Consider the following 15,365-nt stretch of genomic DNA (forward strand, 5'->3'; position numbering starts at 1 on the left):
TCCTTTAATCAAGCAAATAACTGGCTATAAATAACATCTCTCCTGTTACTGCAAAGTGACAGTGAAACCTTGAAAAACAATTAACAAATTGCACATCTTTCTTAGAGGAAGAATGCCATATGTCTCGGTTCTGCTACCATGCAAAAAATGCTGGAGTTGACGTGATTTATTCAGTTTTTGTACAAATTAACAATAGACATCAACCTTGAAGACTGGAGAAACAGATTTGTCTGTTCTGGTGGAGCTGGGTATACTGTTAACTTCTTTTAAAAGGTACTGTCCTGAGATTTTTGCATGTTTTAAGAATAAAGAAAAGAAAACATTTTCAAAAGGGGAACATATTTCTGCTTTTACAGTCAAAGAAAATGCATGCAGCAGTTTACAAAGTAAATCATCCAGTGTGTTACAAAATGATTCTGGCAGAAATTTTTTTTGGATCCTCAGTGTAAATGAACTGCTAATAATTTTGTTGCAACAGTGTATTTATTACAGAGCATATGGGAGAAACGACCAAGTGCGAACTTTTATCAATGGAAGGAGACCCTCCGGAAGCTATGTGGTTGTAAGGGACACATGCAGGAGGAGTTAGTGTAGATGTGGTTTGTCAAAGTACAAAGACTTGAAACAAGGTATGTGTTGACCTTTTTGCTTTCTGTATTTGGAAAAGACTCCAGAAGACTGTGACAAAAAGAAGAAACACCTAAGTGTATGGGAACAAAACCATATATTGTTCAAGTTTCAAGCACTATCTTAATCACATGCCAACTTTTCACATTCATAATGCTGTACTAAATTAAAAATTGCTTAAGCAGACTCAGCTCCTGAGTAATATTTTTATCAGTCTCAGAACTCACTTAGGATAGAATTGAGAGACAATATATTTGAGCTGTGGATAATCAAGATCACTTCATGTCAAGCTACACAGTAGCTGGAGATGGTGCTACATCTATTCCAAGTCCTATACAAAGAGCATTTGGTGACATTGAGTATACTCTAAGTAGTCTCCTGCCGCAGGCTTCTGTTGAGGGAGATATTATTGAACTAAAGACAACTACCTGTGCACTTACACAGGACACTGAAATTCACACCTCATTTTGGAATGTAATAAGCAGAAAGAGAACCAAAAGTAGAACAAAAAACAAAGTGAGAGCAATAGGGAGAATAATGACTGCATTGTCAGGCAGGGCTGAGTATAGGTACCCTCTCCAATTCACTGATAAAAACTATGCTAAGAACACTTAGCACATTCATTTGCACAGGGCTTTAATGCTCTACATCACTGTCAGGTATCACATTTCTGTTTGAAAATCTGAATCTAAGCAAGAATTTGGTGTGAAAAAGTGCTTTCTTTTGAAGAGGTGATCATACATAATTCAAGAAAAAAAATAACAAAACCAGTTGTCTGGAGGAAAGAAAAAAAAAAAGAAAGAAAGAAAGAGGGAGTGATTCACGATCCTCCTCTCATCATATTTCTGTAAATTCTTGTACTAAGCCACAGCCCAACACAAAGCCTTCTGTACCACTTGACTTAGCTGTGGCAATAATGGGCAGCCATGGCCATAGCGTACGACTGGAAAAGTGCCATATCGAGTTCTGTTTGCAATTGTTTTCTTTCCATGATGTTAAAGCTTACTGGATTTAAAATCAAGAATTTTCACAAGGCCACACCTTATGGTTACTCCACTTCACATTCAGCAGTCAAACACTTCAATGTCATACTGGAATGGGCAGCAGCCTGTAAAGCAGGTTTCCATTAGACACCAAATCACCCGTGTGATTGTTTTGAGGCAAGCTTGAAACTCAGGTGCTCATACATGGCATGGTCCTGTCTGTATCTCCTCAGCAAGACACATGTTCAAAGGCAACTAGAAGGCTTATCCTCAGTTATGCATACAGGAAAAATAGCAGGTGTCCAATCATATGGGATAACATCACTTCAGGCTCCTCTCAGTGTTCATGAATCAAGCTGGGAAATGGCTTTGTTTAAAATGCCTTTACAGCATTTGTCACATTTTAGGTGAGCTAGTTGTTCTATGCATAGTATCAGAGTCCTTGGAGGACGAGTGTAAAGACTTGGCTCAAGCAGACAAAGAGGAAAAGAACTCATTTGGCTCGTTCTGCAAGAGCTCAGAGTTAGGATTTGGCCTTGAGCAGGGATCACAACTACTTTGCACAACATTAGTAACAGTTCCTGGAAGTTCACTTTTTTGTATAAGGGGTAGCTATTACACCTTTCACTGGAGAACTGAAGAAAGGATCAACCTGATCAATTAAATAATATTTGATTGCTCAGAGATGTAGATTTGCCATGCAACTTTCTTACTGCACAGCTATTCTTTTTCTTCTGTGCCTTGAATGGATTGAGTAGTTCTATGAGTAAAGCTTTTAGCAACCTTAGAGAATACCATAAAATCAAGGCTGTCATGTCAGGAAATCATACTCTTTCAGTAAGAGTTTGTCCTGGAGTCAGCTAATTCTCAGACCTATATTCCCAGACCACAGACATCAGAGATCAATTTTAGAGTTGGAAAACAAAACAAAAACAAACCATTGAAAGGCATTAGTTAGGTCACTGTTCTGTCTTTACCTTGTTCGATAATGCTTTACAGTGCATGCAGTGCCACGGCGAAGGCAATCAAAAAACACAACTACCAGGGCACACAGGTTATTGAGATGTTACATGACTGGTGTCATTGACAGATCACATGATAGATCATGGCACATACAGCAGCCTGGACAGCAGTGTTAGCTTATTGAAAAAAAAAGTACATGCTGCTTGATTTACTTAAGAGATTCAGCAACAGGCAGACAAGTTATTATATATATATATATATATATATATATACACACACACATACACAAACAGAAATGACAAGCACCAATATACAGAGATCTAGAAATTAAGGCCACTTGGTTGCAGTAAAAGACAGAATCAAAGCTTTGAAGAAAGCACAGAAACTTTGAATTTCCATGCAGCATCTCCTTTCTTTGTGCCAGCATGATCCAGAACCAGACAGAGGCATCTCAGTACACTGAAAGTAAGCAGGTGTTGCACAGCACATACATACTTAAAGCAGGAATCACACTACACAGATGAGTGGCTGCTAGTCTCCCTTGTGGAGACATATTATGCTTCCCTTATTTATATAATTAAAAAAATATCAGTTTAAACTAAGTACTCTTCTTGTTGGTTTTCCTTTTTTTTTTCTTCCCCTTTCCTACAGAAGTACTAACATTCACCGTTCTCACAATGAAAACCAGATTTCCCAGCCAGTATAGGTGAAGCTATAATGTCTTTAGAATTATTGTCTTCTGTCTCAGCTGGTGAGCCAGCATTTAGAATTATCTACTTTAAAATGCATCAGCAGAGCTATTCTGAGGAATCTTCACAATAAGTGAGCCTTATCTGTATTAAAACTCTTTCTATGCTTCACCCTAAGTGGGTGAAGGAGGAGAGAAAACAAAGTAATACATTTTCTTTTGCTGGGATAAACAAACCGGAGTGGGTGGTTTTGTGTTAAAAATGAGAGAATCATTTTTTATGTTAACTTTCTATTGCTCATAGGAAAATAGCTTCACGAAACCATATAAGCCTATTTTTTTTTTTTTTAAGATCAAAATATTCTAAAAACAAATGTTATTTTTCTCACCATTAACTGTATTTTTTTTTTTCAGAAGAGGTTTACCATATATGGGGAGACTATAAACACTTCAGATACTGAAAAGGTCAGAAATTTTATTTCTTTCTTTTATATTTAAAACTGAATATTTTGGGGTTGTTGAGAAAAATAAAAACAACCTTTCACAAGCAATCCAAGTGGGTCTACTCAAACTGTGATAAAAAGTGAGAAAACGTTGATCCTATTCCTGGATTAATGAATAAAGTAGTTAATCTCACTTTCAGAAGGACCAGCACTTGTTCCTTTTACTACTTTTTTTTTCCCCCCAAATACTGACATATAACTGGAATGGCTTTCATTGACACAACACTGACACAGGTTTCCATACTTAAAAAGCACATTGGGAAATAGTTTAAATAGTTTAGTTCTGATTTTATAAATTCAGACTGTACAATTCTAATTGATTTCTCAGGACACAAGTGATCACAAATATTTAGTGACCAATACAGAAAAAGCTCTCTATCTATGATAACAGAAGAGAAAATACTCTTTCACTGAAGATAATTTGAGACAGTTCACCAACTTCACAAAATAATCATAGTCTTTCATTTTAAGATGAATTATAATTCAAAATTCATTTTATAGTGGTTATAATTGGTTTTATTTATAGTTGGCTATTAAGATCTATTATCAGTAGCTCACCTTCAGTTTTTACTGGTGAATGGCCTATCAGAATTTCACCAATTTAATAGTCTTTTGGAGAAATACACTTCTTTCTTTTCATGATATATTAAGTTGCTTCTTTATGACAATTGTACATGAATTGTATTGCAGCATCTACACATATGAAAAACTGCTTATTGACAGCAGCAGAAGGCATCTTAAATGATGAATTTTTCAAATCAGTTTAGAAGCGATTAGCCATTAAGAATATTTTAAAGAAGCATTTCATTTCTTACACCAATCAATTTAGTTTACAGCTAAAATTTACATAAGAATGTATTATATACTAACACAATCAACAGAAAATTTTATAATCTTAGAACTTCTTACTTTACCCTATCTTGCTGTTGCATGCATACATTCCCACTAAACAAACTGTATCAGTTGTCTGTAGCCCAGTCCTTCCCTGCAGAAGCATAGGACCCTAAGGCTCAAGGCCATACAGACTTAAATTAACAGAAATAAATTAAGATTACAAAAGCTTTGAAAACTAAACCTTAAGGTGATATATCTGAAAGGTAATGGAGTTCTCTGGGCTGAATACCTCATATTCATATTTCTATGAGAAAGAACAGAGTTGAGTACTAAAGATTTTATTCCTGGGAAAATAGCTACATTCTCTTTCTTCTCATCAAATCTAGCACTCCACCCAATTCATAGATCCATGCAAACATTTCAGTCATGTTCAGTGTCCTGGGTTTTCAGGGCTATGAAATGCCCTGAAAGAATCAAGTGAAGAATCAAGACGCTCTTCCCAAAGGGCTTTGTGCAACTGTTTCAGTGAATACAAAGAAAATAGAAAGAAGCAACCTGTCAGTTTGATAATTCTGAAATCCATCAACAAATGATCCAATATTCTAAAATTAAATTTAAATTAAAACCTTTCACTTATTTTAAGAGATTTTTGTTAAAATATTCCAGCAGCTCAGTCTTCTATATCAGGAAGAACTCTGAGATACCAATTTTGTATCTTTGTCATGAAAAAAAATTGGAAAACTTGTCATGTGAAAAGACGAAATACAAGGCCACGGATTGTGGCTTTGAAAACAACTCGCTGCCAGTCCCTGAGAGATTTAAAATGAAGGCTTCAAGCATTCCTTGCTGAAACGCCTGACCTAAGAGAGATCTTCTCTCAAGTTAGAGCTTACATTATTAAAGGGAAGAAAGATGAAGCTAATGCTGAAAAGAGCAGCTGTATTTTTTAAATTGCTTGTAGAAAGAGATGGTGGGAATCCCTTCCACTGGCACAGTTGGGATTGCACGGAATATGCACACCACTAAATGTACAGAAGCAACCTTACATCAACACAGAGACAGACTACACTGTTGCAATCACTGCTGTCTCAAGACATAACTTCTGAGCAGGAGCTCTGGTTTCAAATCGCTGAATTATGTTTGCTTTGTAAAAACGCAGTGCTCTTTGACATTCCTTTCAGTCTTACAAAATCCCAAATAACGTACCTACATCCCACTCTTTGATTCCAGGACACAAATTTTAACTTCAGGTTGCCTTCGATCATGATGCTCCAAAGTATTCAAAATTAGTCATTTAATCTCTATCCAGGCTAAAATAGCTTACTGGAGAAATCTCAGCTTAATCAATTATGTATAACAATTCTCTCTTTTATGTAGCACGCAGGATCATTTGAGCTATAACATCATTTATGGCTGCAGCAGAATGAACTGAGCAAATACACTGTGGTGCTACCCAGTAAGAGTAAATATTGGTCGCAAAGCTCCTACACGTGAAAAGAAACATCTGCTAATACCCAAACACTTACAAATGCTGTCTAGGACCCTTCACTTTTTTTTTTTTTTTTTTTTTTTTTTTTACAGAAGGCTCCTCATCCCAAGCAAAAGACAAAAAGCAGCTATCATGCAAGCTTCTTACGGTTCTTCTAACCAGGAGCTATGAAGACCAAGATGGAAATCCAGAAGCGTATAAGTATTTGTAGAGGAAAAATAGACCTCCACTCAGCCTGCTGCCCTCTGAATCTATAACACTTATTTTTTGCCTCACACAGCTTCCAAAAGGATGATTTCGTCACTTGTCCTCACTATCTACACTATGGTTCCAGTCTGAAATTCCAAAAAGAGAGAAAAACATTAACCTGCTTTAATTTCACAGCATTCTTAGAGTAAGACACACACTGAGAAATTTGCTGTCAGCTTCCTTTCAGCTGCAAAACCCTTGAGGCTGACACAGCCACCTGCAGCTATGGACTGCAGTTTCAGTCTCTTAAGATGCTGGAGCCAGAGAAGTAGCAGCTGCCTCTCCCCCTGCTTCCACTTACATCAAAATTTCAATGACTAGTAGCGGAAGGAGTTAATTAAAGGTCTCCTTTCTCTTCTCCTTTAGGAAAAATAAGCTTCCTAAGTCTGAGTTCCAGACAGAGGTAACCAGACAGCTAATAACTTTGTGAGGGATTTCAGACGCCTGAGGAAACTGCTCAGGGAGTCACCTGACAGCAGACTGACAGTTTCAGTAAGGAGGATATTCCACTGGTGTCTGCTGAGATGCTGAGTGAAAGGAAACTTCCTGGCACAAGGACAGCCATAGCCTAGCAGGGACAGGGCACCGGAGGTGTCTCCCTCAGCCAGGCAATCCTCGGACCTGACAGGCAACAATAGCTAGCAGGGAGTAAGTGGGGCATGCAGGTGGAAACATGCTCAAGATCAACAGGGAAAGCAGCAAAAAGGAATGGAGGGAGAGCCTGGAAAAGGCTTTTTACCTTGACTAAATCCGGCGCTAGAGTGAGCTAAGGTCAGGACCAATTGGTTTTGATACTTTAAATACCTGCATAGCTGCATCTTTCTATCACAGTCATTAGCAATCAGATCCAGAGCCCAGGACCTGTGGGGGACACTGCTCCCCTGGCACTGCTCTAGGTCGGAGTGACCCATCTCCTGAGGGGGAGACCCTCAGGCAAGGAGAAGACACGAACATGGCAAAACAGCACTAAAGGTTACTAAAGCTAGGCAAAACCTGGGTAAAAAGCACCCTGCCATATGCAACGAGACAGCACCATGGCCAAGTTAAGGCATATTGCACCCTGAAGATGGGGATTCCTCAGAGAAAAATACACCTAGGAGATCATACAGAGAAAAAAGAAAAAAAAACAAAACACAACCAAGTAGCTTTTCCATTTGTTTGGCATCGGTATGAATACATTTAGAGGTTGGTGGCCCTGCATGTGGCAGGGGGGTTGGAGATTCATGATCCTTGAGGTGCCTTCCAACCCTGGCCATTCTGTGATTCTGTGAATACATAGAATATAACCTCAAGCTAGCTCAACACTTTTGGAGTCAGAGATGAAACTGTTTATTGAAATGAAAAGGGTAATTCTGATATTTATATCCTGAAGGATATGCAGTACATCACAAACGTAATTCGCAAAGATACCAGTTCATCTGAATTCTGCAAAATTCCATTTTCAGAAATAGACCAGGAGGAGTGCTAGAAGCAACAAGCCAGGGAGCTATTTCTATACAAAATTCACATTTAAACCAGATTAAATTCCAAACTCTAAAAAGCTGCCTTTTCATGTGCATTTTCTCCAGCCTCTAAAGTACCATACCTTCTCTGCATTTCCAAAAGCATACACTATTTACTTAACATTTGCATTCTGATTGCAGTCGGTCTTCTTTCAATAAAAGAATTAACTTCACAGTCTGCTAACCTAGAACCATCAAACTCTCACTTCCACTATCAATCACTGCCACTTTTCTGCTGACTGCAACTCAATTAAAATCCAATTATTTGAATAACTGGATGGAAACTGCTGTCATAAGATGTACCTTTTAACTAGGAACATTTTGTGAAGAAAACTGACTGCACAGGAGCTACAATACTGTGGTTTAAAAGTGATTTGTAAGATGGACTGGGAAAGGCTACACTAATGAACATGGAGGGAAAGAACATCACTTCTGGAGCAGGCATTCAATTCTAAAATTGGAACTTCTGGCTCAAGGCAAAGCCAAAATCATATGCCTCTGCCAGCCTTGCTGTGTGCATCAAGGAAGTTGGTCCTTCTACGCTGAAAATTTTTACTCTGATTTTTACTGATGCTGAAAAAAAGAAAAGATACACGCTCCTAGACCACCTTACAGTAAGTACCCATAGTGCTATTTTAAATCATGCCAGAGTCAGTGATGCAGATGCTCCAAAGGACTCAATACTAATTCCTTTTATTCCTCACATTATTAAAACCAGGTGAATAGCTGGGTTTTAATCAGGATGTATGCCTCAGTCTCCTTCCAGCTATATGTATTTTCCTTGTCCTGTAGGAACTCAGACCATTTGACAAAGCACTCTGTGGGGAAGTCTGCCATTATGAATTTGCTTCTTAGTTTTATATACATACATCACCAAAGCTGTGGTGCTCAATACTGAAAAGCTAAATTCTCTGAAACTGCTAACATACACAGACTAAAAGAAAAACATTATCACACTATTTTAATTTCAATGGGTTAATTCTAGGTTAAAAAATAATAATACTCTAGACTTGAAGGCTAACTTTTCACAACAGACTTCTAAGACAAAACTATTTCTAATTTTTCAGGTATAATTATCTAGGACTTAGTTGGCACCCCGAAATTACCATGAAGAAAGTTTTTAGGAACAAAAAATCTCCTACCAAACATATTTCTTCAGCTAATTTCAAGTATCCTTATATAATAATATTCTTTTAAAGCAAGTAGACCTGATCCAACTTATTTTCAGTGTAATATTGTTGCCTTCTTGCAGCATCATAATATCATAGTGACTTGAATTACACCTACTATGGTCAATTTCTACAGCAATGGTTCATTGAAGAATTAAAATTCAAAGAATTTAAAAAGGAATATTAGGTTATGATGATTCATGTTGGACAAAATACTTTGAAACACCGCACAGGAAGAAATTAAGACAGAGAAAGCATCAAGGATAAGAAAATGGAAGCATTAATTAGGCAAAGTAATTCCAAAATCTGATTGTTACTAAGGGATATAAATCTTGATAGAATTGCCCAAGTTCATATTACTTTCCCATTGTGATCGCAGTTGACTTTTATTCTACATAATTAGATTTCATACCTTCTCTTCCATCTTCCTTGTACTTCAGGCAACACACCTAATGTCTTTTTAGCTGCTTTACAAAATAAAGTAGTTAACTCTGTTTCATTAAAAGCGCATAACAGATTGCAATTATGCTTAAATCTGTTCGCTTCAGAGAAATACGAGACTTTCACATGTACATAATCCAGATCTCTCTAAAGCACTGGAATAAACGCATATGGCCTTTTGACTCTATATGCTAGCCACATCTTTTAGGCAAGGTCTGAAAAAACATCTTCCAAGGGAGGTGATGAAGAATGTCACAATTCAAGCCAATTTGGGTTTTCATACAGACAGACCTTAGAAGTGAACATTTATACAGTATGTTAAATCAAAGCTACTTACTCTTTTTCTCAAGTTGTAAGTCAAAATGAGATTTCTGGAGAAGGAGTGTGAAAAAGCTGTATAGAACTCCAGCACTTTCTGCAAGGCATCTCTCTTAATCACATGAAGATCACAGTAGGTCAAAGCCCTTACATTTGCACAGGACTGGGCAAGGGTGGACTCCTTCCAGAAGACATCACCAAAAACATCTCCTTTGCCTAGAAAAAAAGAAGCAGCGTTGCTTTCAATAACAGTGCTATTTCTGCCAAAAATATTAAAGAGCATACATCTCACTTATGAAGTCACAGTTCTTCCATTCTGGCTGGAAAACAAGCTCTTTTAAATATCCCATTGATAACCTTTTTTCTGTTAATTATAACAGCCGAGAAAATTTTGTAAAAATAAATCACAATCAAAAAGTGTTTCCATGGAACAATTCCCCTTTAACTGTCAATAAAGATTCTTCTCTTACAGTCAAAGAAAACACTTCAGTCTTGGTTCATATTATCTTCCTATTTCTTTTTAAGAGTTTAACTGAGAGGAAATCCATTTTCCCTATCTTCTTGTAACTGATGTGTTTCTTAAAGTTGTTGAGTTTTCTTAATCTGGCTAACACCCACTGTTGTGTCAATAAACTCAGTGCAGTTATAGGCTGTAACAAAACGTTGCTATACATCACTATTAAAGTGGGGCCTGTTTTGTGAGATCATCAGTAGAAAGGTTCACCTTTACAACAGCATGAAAGAGCAGATCTGATGGCACTAGTGCTTTCCAACTGGTAAGAGTCTCAACAAAAAAAATCTTCCAGTAGCTGTTTGTGTTGTGTCCCCATATAATACAGCATAAGTTGAAGACAACAGTTTTGTTGAGAAGAAGAGTACAAGTGAGTTACTATCAAGACAATACTGACAAGAACATTCATATTGTTATTTACAGGAAGACGGAAAATACACCGTTCCTTATAACCTCACAAACGTTCCTACATACCCATCTTTATTAGCCTGGGGACAACCAAAGAAATCCTGAGGAATAAGAATATCTGCACTCATCTGGGCACTACAACACATGGCAGGTATTCCAAAATCTGCCCAAAGAGCAGTCCCCAGGGTGGATTTCACTGGTCATCCTGACTCAGGCTGAGCACAAAGGGGGGTGTCTAGGAGAAAATTACCAGGTGCTTTCCAGAGTAATGGTTGCTTTTTTTGGTTTGTTTTGTTTTTCTGCTTGCCAACATGCAATGCTAACAAAGTAAGAACATTCAGATGTTCTCTTGATAACGAGTAACAACACTGTTCTCGTTTTGAATGATATTTTTCTCTTCAATCTCCACTGTGTTATATCACCAATGCAAATCTCTTCTAAGACAAAGCAACAAAGGAAATACATCCATAATGTCTACAAAGTTGTGCTAGGATCGGTTATTCACTTGTTTCACAAGTAATCATTTGCCTGTGGTCATTCTTAAAGCCAAAGCATCAAGATATATATTAGTTTATTGATTTCACCAAGGCCTTTTTAGGTTTTTTTCCCCAAATAAGTAGTCACACATAAAAGTCTAAATTTGACCCAGAACATTCATGCCAGCCCTTGAGCTCTACATCCAACCTTTACACAATCTCTTCCATTAGACACCAAGTATTTTCTCTTTGAGGGTAAGTTATCTCAGCCTGATGACACACTACATCGTAGCACAATAAGCAAGGCTTCACAGTGATGTGCTCCTAAAGCCTCCACAGATGCCTGTGTATTCCACCTGCCAGGGACCAGTTTTTCCCTGAATGCTTGATAACAGTGTAGACTGCCTTTCAGCTTCAAATGCATACAGACACTGAAGCCATCTGTAAACGTGTTTTTCCCCAAAGAGTTAGGCAAAAGCACCACAATCACATCCTTTCTACTGCTGTCGCTTTACACAGGGCAGCATCAACATCTAGCAGTACTACAAAGGTTGCATATCATGGAACATGGTGGTTGCCCAACAGGTAACTGCAGTAAGTAACTTTTCATTTTTAATGGCACTGACTTTTCATGTTTTCAATTATTTAAGCACACGCTTTTTTCAGTAGATGACTTAAAAATGGCCTACAAAAATAGCTTCCACACAGTCAAAATAGTACATCATCCTTAAAGCATTTAGACAGGCAAACGCACAATATACAAAATTGAAATGAAAAGACTTTTATGCGCCATAAAAATTAATACGTTTCATTAGTAAAAATTGATTGTTTGCCTTTGGAATAAATATGTTTTTACTTGGAATCTTCCAGGCAATCAGCTAAACAACTGTTTCTAATTAACACTGAAAACTGTCAAGTATAGAAATGTGCTGTCACTGATGAGCAACAGTCAGAACAGATAGTCCAAGCATAAAGGAGAGAAATTCCAGCTTGTATCTAGGGCTACTTCTTAATCTCTCCAGAGAAGGTTTTGTATCGTAAAAAGACACAATAATTATTCTACCGCCCAACAGCAACATGAAATCTAATTAATACAACGCAACTACAAACATTGTGTTGCTCTGTGTACATAGGAAACGAAACACAATGAACAAGTTAGTTAGGTTTTATCTTTTCACAAATTTAACTGCTTCCCACATAATGTATGAAGACAGTCATGCCCTTCACCTGTGCCAGCAGCTCCAGTTTCCTCCTGCTATTTGCAGCTCTCCCAGAACTCTGCTCTGCAATGAGGGCACTGCCAGGTGGTTCCCACTTGTGGCAAGAAGCACACAGGAGAGGTACGTCTGCTGGATGCATGCTTACAAGTAATGCATGGATCAAAAACTGAGTCAGATCACAGGTGCCTCACATTTTATGAAATAAAGCAAGCTAAAGCAAGACGCTGCACTATTTTCAATTAACAACAATTTCCTTGAAATTAATTGCTAGAGCTCTAGATAAAACCAATCCCATATAACGGTCAAATTTCCAAAAAAAAGGCAGACATACAAGCATCACACTGCTTTACTTCTATAAAGTCCATTTTTTAAATGATGCATACTTAATGTCCTTCTGCTTACACGTTCTCCATAAGGTAAGAACAAGCACTTAGAAAAAAGAGAATAGAAGAAAGAAACTGTTCTATCAAGAACACCAGCAATTGGAAAGAAGAGCAAGGTTAACACTTAAACTCATCAGAATGTGTTTGGCAAAGTCTAAGGCATCATTAGAGAACCCGAGTCAAAAACCTCCTTTTTTACATAACTCCAAGTTATACACACCACCTTGAAAAAAGATTAAAAAGCCAGAGAAATGCAGATGGCCATTTTGTCAGTACTTTGCATTTCTCATTCCCAGCTCCCAGAATTCCAGACATTTGCCAGGAACACTACCTATCAATCATGCTTAAAGTGGATGATCTAAGCTTTCACTATTAATCATTTAATTTCCCTGCTGGTTTTGTGGGCTGAGGACCTTTTCGCTCTCAGCACAGCACGCACTGGAAAACCAAACAGTTTTCTGCCTTTTATGTTTGCTTGTTTAATTATAACAAGTCCCCAACCCTGATATAATTAAACTCTAAAGAATTATTTCATATAACCAGCACCTTCTGTTTCCATGCTTATTCTTTCCCAGTCTTTACATCAAATTTGATGTTCATCTTAAAGAGAAATTAGAATTTCTGTTTACCACTGCAAATTCAGACAGAGTCAGGCAAAAGATCCACATCCACTCTGCCTCCAAAAACCAGCACTCAGAATGAACATCTAAATACTGCAACTTAGTCTAGTGTTTTGCTGATTCTGTTCAGGAACAGAGCTATGCTCACACTTTGAGCCATACTGCCATGATGTGCCTACTAGAACAACTCTTAGTTTCTGCTGTACTGCAACAGGAAATATTGGAGAGCTCACAAACAGAAGATACTCCACACTATTCATAAAATCATGTGGAATATCTCGAGTGACAAAAACGCTTAGATCACTTCTTGGTTCTAGATGTCTCAGTATCATGGTACAGTTTTGGTGAGGTGCAGGTAATAAGTGCTGGGTAGGGAGAAGGGGCCAGGGATTTGTATATTAAACTTCTTCCAAGGCAGCATGGACGTTCGTGGCATTGACGCCAACCCAAGGATTTTCAGCACATCAACCAAAGTACTTATCTCAGAAACACTCCCAAATCAATAGTAATAGTTGCTGCAGCAGCTAATACCAGTCTGACTCAGGTCCCCTCCAGACTTGTTCCTTCATCAGCATGTTTGAACAGTAGACAAAACGTGATCTGACATGGCCTCAGTAAACCCAACACAACCCAAAAGAACCAAACACTGCTCAATGCAGAACCAAATTTATCTTGGAAATCTGGTGTCAGCAAATACTGTTATCTGTGATGCTGATCAGATATCTACTGCAGCTGCAGCACCTGCACAAGCAGATTCCCAGCACCGCTCCCCAGAGTGCATCACAGCAAAAATAAATTTTCCTATGGATGGTGCATTGTTTTAGGCAAAGAACAACTGTCAGCCAAAAAAACTAGAGCTACAGTTTGGCATCAAGGTGGAACATGCAGTTTTTGTCCCAGTATTGCCTCCCCATAACAACCTGTGCAATCCAACAGCCACTGCATAGTCAGTAGCTTGGCCCTCCAACACATTGCAGCCAGCAGGAGGTGATGCATGGGAGCAACCTGCTACGTTAGACTGTCTTAAGATTTCTCGAGTTCAAACTGAAGCATGTCATAGTAATCGAACAACCAACTGAGAATGTACTTTTCCATTAACTAGAGGCACTTAATTACTCTTTTCCTCCATAAGGTGGAAGGGAAGAAAAGAAAAAAAGCCCAAGTATCAGTCCTACTGAAACCAAAAGAACTGTTACAGTGATAAAAAACCCAAACTGCACTTTCAGTGATTTGCACGGTGCACAAATGGAAATACACTGTATCTGTTCATGCTTTAAAACACAGATTGGCATCAGTTTTGTAGTTAGCTTACTACACAACTGAATCAATTTTCTCAGTTGAAGAACTCTACAAGAAAAAATGGAAGTATTTATTTCAAAGGACTGGATGAGAAGCAACAACATATGAATTAGTTACAGCTACAGTTTCTATTGTTATTATTGTGTTTATTTGTCTCTGTGAATAGAGTAGGGATTATGTGTCAATATTTGACTTAATGTGATAAGAAGAACAGCTTTAAGATGTTAGCTGAGCTCTGCAAGATTTCCTCACTAAAAGCCAAGAGGCTGCATCAGAATCATTCATCCTTAGTTGCTTTTTACTAGTTACCATAAAAAGTCGTAATAAAGACAAGTTTGTACCAAGCTCAGAAGACATGGAAGTTGCCAGCTCAAATAACGAGTCACAAATGTACTTGAATTTATTTGCATTTGCTAAGTAATGGAAAAAAAAAAATACAGCTCAGTTTGTGTTGTCGTTGCATGAACAGTGTTACTTCAAAACCCCTACGTGAAGGATTGTATTGCAGTATCCTTGAGGTTCTTATCTCCAGTGATTTAGAAACAGGCTTTATGTTATAAGCTTCAAGCAACAGCTGGGTTATAACCTTTACATTTTAAAATCTCTTTTTTCTTTTCAATTTCAGACAAAAGCTTTCACAAAAGTTTAAAGAATTGGATTTTGCCCTCTAGAATAAATGTTT

At 37.8% G+C, this 15,365-nt stretch overlaps 1 protein-coding gene across 5 annotated transcripts in view; it reads right to left on the reverse strand.

Moving 5' to 3' along the window:
* KCNH1 (potassium voltage-gated channel subfamily H member 1) overlaps positions 1-15,365 on the reverse strand; it is a 190,667-nt gene that overhangs the window by 65,821 nt on the left and 109,481 nt on the right. For all 5 annotated transcript variants that reach the window (XR_006168313.1, XM_042815897.1, XM_042815891.1 and 2 more), the window contains exon 10: positions 9,786-9,982. Coding sequence is in view for 4 of the 5 variants with exons in the window: in XM_042815897.1 (XP_042671831.1) it covers positions 9,786-9,982 (197 nt within the window). In the remaining variant the exon portion in view is untranslated. The remainder of the gene's footprint in view (positions 1-9,785; positions 9,983-15,365) is intronic.

This window comes from Centrocercus urophasianus, unplaced genomic scaffold, assembly GCF_019232065.1.
Source record: "Centrocercus urophasianus isolate 14NV4802_14NV808 unplaced genomic scaffold, USGS_Curo_1.0 seq_10, whole genome shotgun sequence".
Lineage (NCBI taxonomy): Eukaryota > Metazoa > Chordata > Aves > Galliformes > Phasianidae > Centrocercus > Centrocercus urophasianus.